Here is a 10,231-nt window from a genome sequence, read left to right as displayed (position 1 = left end):
GGATGTAACAAAAGGGAGAAAGAAGTCTCCCTGCTCCCTTCATATGTACATCTGAAATACATTGTTCCATTAAGTAAAGAGGAAAGGAGCCCAAGGCTCACAATCTAACAAGCAGTGACCCCACAGCATTTCACACTGAGGGCTGCATGATCCCTTAGTAAGGCTTAGGGGGAATAAAAAGGCAGAGAAAGCGGGGAAAACACCAACCAAAAAGCTAATGAAGTACAATCCCTTTCCTGCTGTTCATTTGTTCCTCATTTTAATTCATCTTCCATGTCTTCAAGTTAAAACCAATCTGCCTGAGATCAGTGTTCAGCAAGCTTAATTTATCATATCTATAAAGGGGAAAAAATCTGATAAACTCTAATGGAAAGAAAAAACAACACAATTTAACTGAATAATCCCCAAAACAAAAGCAACACAGATCTCTTCAATGTGCTGCATTTTCCTGCCAGCTTATGGGCTGCTTTTATACCAGCTGACAGTGGAACGTCTACTCGCTGTACTCCACCAAGAAGAGCTCTACAAACTCCAGCTTATCTCAGCGCCATTCCAAAGGACAGCCAAATTCCACACCACAGCAAAAAACGGCGGTCGCATCCATGCAGTTTTTGGCAAGAGAAATCAAAACTTCAGACACAGGCCGTCTTTTAAATCATTTATTTCAGTAGGAAAAGCTTTTTGAAACCTGTACTTCAATTCATTTAAACTAGCATACGCAAACACACAGTTTGCACACACACACACGCGCACACACACAAAGTATTAAAAGTGTTGAAGAAAAATAGGCTTGAGGGCAGCCAAACTGCACATCACTCCATGAGATCATAGTGCAATCAACTACCATTGCAACACCTCACGCCAGCAGGGAATATTACAAATGGCTGTATTTACTGCATGACAATCTTGATCCCCCTTCCAGGGATGGTTGGTCCTTAAAGGTTCGTTATAAGACATCGATATGGTGCTGCTCACACTTGAGTACAGCAGTGCTTAAATGCACATGTCCCTGTACTCACAGAGCTAGAGGTGCCTGTAATCAAGGCAACCTAGAACTCTTTCTTTCAACGTTTATTTCATCCATTTATAATGCTTTTCTGTTTTACCTGCCAACGGCTTTGGAATGATAAGAGACAGGTTCAAGAAACACATTTCAAGATCAGAACTTACCCAAAGAAAGAAAAATAATATGCTAAGCAAACACAAAAGGAAAATGGAACATTCACGATGCTTTAAGCAGTTCAAGATGATGATCAGGCTAACAGCCACAAGCACAGCATCGCCAGCATCATCAGGAATTTCAGTTGATTACAGCCTTTTTTCTTAATAACCTAACTTCAAGAAAACCTGTCAGCTCTCTCCTTCAATATGTGTATCTAGCCCAAATGATTTGGCTTTTCTCCCTTCACCGAACCATTCTGCCATCTCCAAAGATGTTTAGAAAGCATAAGATAAAGCGTCATACTATCCTTCCCTTTCCAACATCCATTTACATCACAGTAAAACTGCCACTGCTTTTTATCTAGGATGCAGGAAAACAGAAAAATAACATTAAGTTCCCTATGAACAACACATTCTTTCATTTCCCCTTCCAGTGCCTATAAAGCCTTGATACTAAAGCAATCTGCAGCAGTTGGCTTAGTAAAGGGTAGGTCTCTCTACCTTGTGTTGGCACTAGAAGCATAATACACATAACTGAGCTGATGGGCTATTATGAAAGAATCAGATGGATTTGTTCAGCCTTCTCTGCCCCCAAACATCTTTTTCCTGTAGCTTTTATGTTGACGAAAAGCTTGTTAAGAAACAAATCCTCTCATACTTACATTCTTCAGTGTTTAAATCAAAAGAAATGGGACAGAGAAACATGCTCATTTCTAAACACTCGAGCTCTTAAGCTCGTACGTTTCAGGCCATGACTCAGACAATCCTTTTCAGGTTTATTTCCCCACTACTACCTCCATTCAGACACGTAGCAAATAAAAATAAACACATTTTAAGGGAGTCTGAGCTACATCTGATAAAAGCTGCATGAGCCCAAGCCACCAAATACTGCTGCACTTCGATAGAGTGACCATTCAATGACAGAAGAAATGCTACAGCAACTCAAGCCACAGCTATTTTGTACTGACCAAAGCAGCTGAACTCTTCTGCAGAAACAAGGACTGTAGGGAACGTTACCCCCTGTAACACCAAGGGCACAGCTCACAAGTGTGTGGTACTCTCAGCACTGAAGGAACGGGATCAGTATTCAAGTCAATAAGAAGGCACTGAGAAATGTCCTCCTTTAACCCAAACGCTCACCCTCCTTTTGATACATAACAAATTAGAATGAGCATTTTAAAAAGAGAATGATCCCTACAGACACATTTTACATCCATTCACACAGCTTCTTCAATTACAACTTCCCCAACCCCATCAGCTTAACCATGAGCCATTTTTAGAGGAAAAAAACGAAAGAAAAAGTGCAACATGTACATAATAACACTTTTAGAACGTGATGCTGTAGGCAGAACAGGCAGTTAGCTGATGTGATTCCGTACCAGCACTGGTGTCTTCATGTTTGAACAGGCAGCACACGACAGCTGGCCATGGAAAAGTCTAGTGACTTAGCATAATAAAAAAATCAAAGGTGGAAAGCAAAGAAAAATGCCACTGACAGAGCCCTAAGAAATGACATCCCACAATTTACCTTCATTTGGGTAAGATCTGCTAAAGTTAATCCAAAACCACAAGACGGATTTGCTGTCTACCCAAAGGCACCTAACCTCCTAGAGTGCCTCAGCAGAACAAAAAAGCTGCAATCACTTCTAAGCATTTCTTAACTTTTGTTACATCTCACAGAAGAGGACTGTACTGTTGCAAAGATAGAAATGCAACTAGAAGAGGCTGATGCTGCACGAAAAAAAACAGATGAGACACTGAATTCTAGTGAGGAAAAGCTGGCTAATAAAATCCTGCTGCGTTCTTTTATGCGTTCCCCATTGTTCAGTGTCCCCCAAGACTATCAGTGTAGCTCACAAAGCAGCGAGAGCTCAGCAGGTGACTCACAGGAACATGGGAATCCTGGCCACGAGGATCTATGCTGAGTACTTTTCACTCATATGCTTGCAATCAAGGAACTGTAAGGGACGCCTTTAATTTCCAGACCAAAATATTGTGAAATTAAAGTGACAAATAATAGCTGAAGAGCTTCACCAGTCATTAACAAAATAAGGAAACAGCATTGCAAAACACAAAAACTGCCACCTAACTGAAATAGCCTGATAACAGTCTTACCTGCATAACAGGACCTTGATGCTGCCCCTTCCTTCTAAGCACTGATTTAAACTCATATTTTTAACCTTCTTTTTTTAAAGCACGAAGGGGGGGGGGAAAAAAAAAGCAAAACCAAAAAACATTGCTGTGTTCTTTACAGTGTATTTGACTCGTCCAAGTCTTTCCAATGCTTAGCTGAGGCAGTTTTCCCTCAGGGAACCAAACCACCACCTCCTCCCGAGCACCACGTATGTCAAAGTCTATAACATTTCAGTAGCTGTGCTGCCCTGTAAGACTACTTGAACAAATATGAGATCAACCATAGGAAAGTACTGAACTACTCACTGCAACAAGTGCCAATAATGCTTTCTGCGTTGTCATTAATCAGTTATATATTAATCAGCTGGGATAACTCCAGTTATCCCAGCTACACATTTTAAGAAACTACTCCCACAATATTCCCTCTCTCCCACAGAAAACAGCATTTATCTGAGGGAAAAAAAACCCAAAGACAGCAGGAGGCGTAAGGACAATTACGACTGGTAACAACAAGTCATTAAAGGATGATTTGTGAACTGTTTTCCCCACTATCCTCCTACCAGAAATCCCTAATTCAAAACAGCTGGAATAAACAAACAAACAAACCCAGTAATAAATGACACCTTCAGACCTGGCTCTGTCTTCAGTAAAGCTGTGTGATGTCAGGCTGTGGCTCCCAGATGCAGCTTCCTTTCACTGACAGAAGAGCAGACACAGTTACGCTGCAATGACTCTATAAGAGCTTATTTAAAAAATTCAAAATCCACGGGCTGTTATCCACAGAATTTAAAAAGGACACACGGTGCTAAAAAAGCCATCTAGCTGTAGAGAAGAAAACATACATTAAATAATTTTTAACATGAAAAACCAAAACTGATGCTGTGCAAAGTCTACTACAGTAACACTGCCGGCTACGAAGATGTTGTCTTCACTATACACCCAACATGGGTTAGCTTGGGTGATGTGTGAATTGAAGAGGGATCCAGCACAAGGAACCCCTTCTCAAAATACATGACTTCAGGATCAGAACAGACTGTTTGTTCCCCAAAGCAGGACAAAAAAGAACTGCAGAGGGACACAAATTCCCACACTGCCTGCGGTGCAACTCTGACAGAAATACCCTCTACTGTTTTCCTTCTACCAAGAGCCAACTCACAAAAACAATTTTTGGAAACACAATCCAGCCTATTGCCATTTAACTCCACATTACCGAGCGTGTGGGTTTTTGCTTTAGCTGCCAGACTGGATTCTCCTTCTCCATTGTTCCCCCCCCCCCACCCCCTAGAAATCAGAAATTAATCATTTCCATTAAGAGATGAATTTAACTCTGGGAGAACAAAATGTGACTTAATTGGCTTCTACTCTGATGCAAGAGACAAAGTGTACATTTTCAAAATAATCACTACTAGTAGAAAACTTTATTACACAGTCAGAGAACTCTGCCACAAACTGGTGGGAAGTTTGTTTCTGTTTAAAAAGGAGTATTCACGGTGGAATCTGCAAGCTCATTTATGGCCACTAAACCACAACGTCAATGAAACACGTACTATTTTTCCACAGACTTCAAAGTTCTGATATCTCAGAGTCATATTTTGGATAACGTTTACTTGCTTTACAAAGACCGCGTTTTGGAAGATTAAATGAAGGCTATTCATTCAGGAAATGCTATCTAGGTGATGTCAAGGAAACCAAAACAAAGCAAGAATCAAAGTTTTTATGCATAAAACACATGTATAAAGCACGTTTCCCTTTTTACAATCATATTATTTTTCTGAGTAATTTCAGTGACCAAGAATTATTCCTGTCAAGGATGCAGCTTTGACAGTCCCATTCCTTTTATCTCTTTGTATTAACCCACCTAATAAATTATTTGCCAGAAGACCAAAAGAGCTTCCGATGTAAGGTCTACTTTAGGGTACATTGTCAATACCACACGATGTCATATTTTGACCGAGACAGATAGTAGAATCAATTATTGCCAAACAAGAAAATGAAAGCTTGAAATTGTGCCTCTATCATTTTAAAATATAGACTGTAAGTGACATTATGAAACACCATACACTGACAGTGGTCCCTAGCTGATTAACAGATACCCAGAGAAGTAAAACGTCTCCAAGAACTATACCAAGATGTTGGGTTGTTTTGTTTGCTTGTTTTTTTGTCATTCGACCTTCATCCATAGGATACAGAGGTGTAGGAACAAATGGGAAGAAAACACTCATTTCTGAGCCAACAGTGCTTTCAGTTTAGTCTTTCACACACGCCCCAAGCACCCAGAACACGTGAGCTATGCTCTAACCAGGAATTAGGTAACAACGCACCAAAAGCATTCTTAGTGTGTAAGTGCCCGCTCACAGGGAATGTGGCTCCCATACAGTACTACAGTTTGCAAACTTACTGCTACTTTGAACTTGCATTTGTTGCGTTTCATGTACTCATAGATCTGAGAGAATTAACATCGCTGCAGGCGCAGTGTGCCTGGGACAAGCTTCTATTGAGAACTCCTGGTATAGTCCAAAAGACATCTCTAGATTGTGCAGCACCTCTTTTACCCAGTTCATACACAGCTTTTGATACAACTCTTAAATATCAGTTTACTTGCTTTCTTAGGAATACCTAAAAAGGTGAGTTATTTTCAAAATTAGTACAAAGTTAAAAGAAACTCAAACAAGCTACAATCTATTTAACTCAAGCACAGCACCGCCAGTAGTTTCACACACACTATTTGGTGTTTCATTGTTGTTTTTCCTTTCACTCTTTAAGGCAGTGGTTTCCACAGGTCAGTTCAGAAGATATAAAGCATGGTCCATGGCAATTCATGTTGCGACTCTGTTTTTCATTACGGGGATTCTAATCCCCAGCCATTACTTGTTTTGTTCAGGGCTCCAGAGTTCAGGAGATCGGCTTGACAGGCTCCCTTCTGGCACAGAATGCAGCTGGCACATTTTCCATCAGGACCTCGTTCTCATTTATGAGATGGTTCAAATTGTTCTTTTGTTGTGTTTTGTTTTGAATTAAGCCTGCTATTCAAAGGTCATCAAGTTGGCAGGAACCTGAAAACAAGAATACAAATAGCTGATGTTACTTAGGTAGTAGCTACTTGCACCCTGGCATCTCACAGACCATTCAACCTGTTCGAACCTACCTGGTAATGCTCATCCTGTCAAAAATAAACAACAAAATAGGGAGTGGGGGGGAAGAGAGAGAAAGCTGGGAATGCAACCATCATTAATACAGTCAGTACAAATCAGTACAAGCATACTTACAGTTGTACAGAACGCAGGAATCAGCAAAATGCTAAACCATTACATTTTTATCATTTTATCACATGGACTCAGATCTTATCAGCTCTGAGGAAAATTAAAATTTTGTGTTGTTGACAAAACAACTTTAACATGATGAATCTCAAGACTGAACTGCACTAGCAGAACCTTCTCACTTGAGTCCCACGAGCTAGGAAATATTTGGCACAGGTCAGTGACTGATGTAGGCCCTCCAGCATTTCTAGGGCTAATTTACAAAAACAAGGCATAAACACTTGGCTGGGCTTTTCCCACAGGAAGCTTGAATGTGCAATGCAGACATCATTCCCTTTCATGAATATTAAAGGTAGCTTGCATTACATAGCATACATCCCCATTTTCTCCTTATCGGGAATTTGCCTGACAGCAACAAATTCTGTTTACTCAGGGTGCTAAAAAGCCACTGCATTCCCAATGACTGTCAATAAATGCACAGTCTGGTCAGGTTTGAAGCAGATCATTTTTCACCTTGCACTGCAGAAGCAGAAATGGTAACTGGGTTAAAATTACACTGTTAAAAATTATTATATACAATTAAAAATTATCTACATTAAAATAGTATGCAACATACAACAGGAACTGATTCTGTTGGCCTTTTAGAAGTAGTTTTCTTCATGACTCATCTCCATAACTATAGAATTGCCATTTTTAAATGGGCAGTGGCAAAAATACTGTGTCTGACACTGAGGTTGGTCAGTATTTCTTCCATTTCCCAGCTTTCCTAATTGCTCAAGATTTTTCTTCATTACCACAGAAGCTCCGAGGATTCATTTTCAAGGAGACAAACAGGAAAGCTAAGCCAAGTCAATAAGCAGGTGAAATCAATGTCCAGGCTGGTCAGAGAAGATTGCTGTTCATGTGAAGCCATCAGTTACAGCCTGGTCCTCTGGAAGCTCAGTCAGATCTGAGCTTTTAACAGCTGCTACTTCTTTCTCAATGCCTTGTTCTCACCTGTTGTCTGTTGCTTTGGCAGGCAGCACTAAGGTGTTTAAACCAGAGCATCGCATTCATTCTATTTCCAGCTTGAAATTTGTATGAATTTCCTAAGTGAGAAAAGTAGGGAGGAAAAAAAACTTTAGGAATCATAACAAATACTGCATTTAAATCTCATCTACAGTCAAAGAACTAAATTTAAACACTACAAAAGCATGTAATAGCAAAAGGTTCTTGCAGCTTTACACCTTGACTGCCATACGTGGAGAAGCTCAAGCAATTGTCTGACATAGTGCAAGAAGTCATAGCTTATCTGCCTTCCTTTTGGGCATTTTAGATTTCAACTAACACCAATGTCAGCTGGAAAAACAACAAAACAATTATCAGAATTAGATAAAAAACCACGTTTTCATTCAGTGCCATTATTTCATCTTGGTTTATCATCACGTTATTTTTATTAAGTGCAGGACAGCACAGAAATGCACTCTAGAAAGCTTCATGAGAAAATCTTTGAAAATTATTCCCAAATACGCTGACATGACAGACTGTTATTTTCAGCACCTTTATGTCAGACAGTGCTTACCTGGATTCAAAAAGGCCAAGTATTACAAAAGTGTTTTGCGTTGCTGTTGCTGAGTTTAAGCTGATAACCTTAAACTAGAACAGACACTCAGAAATAAAAAGCACTCAGACTGAAGGTAAATAAAATGAGGAATGTCAAACTTCTTTATCATGACCGCTTGTAATGCTCTTTGAGCACAGTTATAGAAAAATCACCATTTCTTCAGTTTAATCTGAATCCAGGGCACTCACTAGGATGGAATAAAGGAATTTTTTTTATTCCCTCCCCCTTCCACTGGCTTCCCAGTGCAAAATAGTGAATTTTACTGTTTTTCCTGGCAATGGCACTGCATTTGAATAGCTGTTTTGTTTTGTGGTTTGTTTTTCATTTGGAGGGGAGAGGGGCCTGGTCAAGCATCTGGTGTTAGTGGAATAGCAAACGCTTTTCATAGCTACTTACATTTTCATGTATGTGAAAATGCCCCTAAAAGACCAAACTAATATAGTTTGAAAGAATGAAGACGAACACTTAAAAGCTCAAGTTGTTTGGACAGCACTTAGAACATAATGAAGACTAAGGTACACACGTTAACCTCAACAAAATCAGTGTTGGGAACCACTGTGCCCTTGGTGTGAGTGCTGCCTACCTTTCTCAGAATCTGTCAATAAGAAGAGATCTGGATGTTCAGGGTCGTCTGCCATCATCACCATCCAGCCCACGACTGACACATTCTTGCTCGGGGTGGATTTGAACTGAAAAAACAAGCAGAGATGTAAACCAGCATAAAGCTTTAGACAGACTGACCAACATCACAGTACAAGTATTCAAAAGAGCAATTTCCTCTCAGTGTCACTATTAAAGACAAAAGACTATCATCAGAGGGAGGGTAGTACTTAATTTTAAATGAATTTAACTCCACGTGGAATTCATTAAAACAGAATTTACCACAGAGAATTAATATGGAAAAAAATATGGAAAAAAAGTTGAAGGAATATCACAATCCATGAAACCAAGCACCCAACATCTAACCCACACCACATGAACACCACAGCATTCCTCACCATGTTTCTGCTTGTGTGTGAATACACATCATTAAGAAATGCACTAAAAAATGCAAAGTTAATCCCCTCCACTTTCAACAAAGAAAAATCTGACTAATCTGTGCCACAGCTATTCAAAGTGAGCATGTATGTTCCAGTAATTACTAATTGACAAGATATCCAGAACGATGGGGTTTTCCTGTCTCAGTTATCACTCATACAATGACATAACTTGTACCTCCATGTTTAAACATGACAAATGTCTCTCCTATGCTTCTCCCTCTCTTTACAGCTTCTTTATTCTGCTCTCCTTTTCATCCAGCTGGGCAATATTATTTTCTACTTCTCAGTACTCTTCTTTCAGCTCCAGGCAACTTGCCCATTCAGCCCCAGCTTGGCCATTTTCAGCTTCCTTCTCTCTGGTCGTCCTTTTATTAGTAGGCCCTCACAACTCACCTCCCATGGCTTGCTCAGACACTCTTCTCTGTTCAGTATCTATAATTCATTCAGTTTCCCTCAAGTCTTCAGTTGACAGATCTCCTCTTCCCACATTCACGTGCCCACCACAGGCTTTGTAATAAGTCCTTGCATTTCTCCCCTCTGCAATACTTCACCTCTCCACTGTGCCCACAAGGTCCAACTCCATCCTATGTTGTTTGTTATCAGATGCATCCTAATCCCAGCCTTGTGAAATCCCTGTTCTGATCTCTTCATTAGCACAGTAATTTTGTCCTCTATTTAATTATGGGTATTTCCAGAAGCCATACAGCTTAAAACAATTTCATGGACATTCTCAGTTATTAAAATGAATTTATAACTCTGGAATACTTTTCGTATTAATGTCTCATAGCAGACTTACAGCATTAAGCATCAATTCTCTTCTGTATCATTTTAGAAATAATACTGTTTAACCATTGCAAATCCAGTAAAAAGGGAACATTAGCAGGAATGATTCCTTAGGTTAATTAGTTTGAGAGTATCACACTCACTATAACGTCTATATAAGCTCACCCACCTGGGACTTGTCCAACACCCAACATTTTAAACCACAATTTAATAAACGGTTTAAAATACATTAGAACTTAAAATGAACAAATGTT

At 39.7% G+C, this 10,231-nt stretch overlaps 1 protein-coding gene across 9 annotated transcripts in view; it reads right to left on the bottom strand.

Moving 5' to 3' along the window:
• Window positions 1-645: 645 nt before the first annotated feature.
• Window positions 646-10,231, bottom strand: part of RALGPS2 (Ral GEF with PH domain and SH3 binding motif 2) — a 117,308-nt gene continuing 107,722 nt past the window's right edge. For all 9 annotated transcript variants that reach the window (XM_032446267.1, XM_015869610.2, XM_015869609.2 and 6 more), the window contains 3 exons: window positions 8,738-8,843; window positions 7,548-7,639; window positions 646-6,347 (listed from right to left, as the gene is read on the bottom strand). In XM_032446267.1, coding sequence (XP_032302158.1) covers window positions 6,318-6,347; window positions 7,548-7,639; window positions 8,738-8,843 — 228 coding nt within the window. In that variant the 3' untranslated portion in view covers window positions 646-6,317. The remainder of the gene's footprint in view (window positions 6,348-7,547; window positions 7,640-8,737; window positions 8,844-10,231) is intronic.

The sequence above is a fragment of the Coturnix japonica genome, chromosome 8, assembly GCF_001577835.2.
Source record: "Coturnix japonica isolate 7356 chromosome 8, Coturnix japonica 2.1, whole genome shotgun sequence".
In the NCBI taxonomy this organism is placed as follows: Eukaryota; Metazoa; Chordata; class Aves; order Galliformes; family Phasianidae; genus Coturnix; species Coturnix japonica.
Note: the sequence above shows the minus strand (reverse complement) of the source record. Positions and strands in the feature narration are given on the sequence as shown.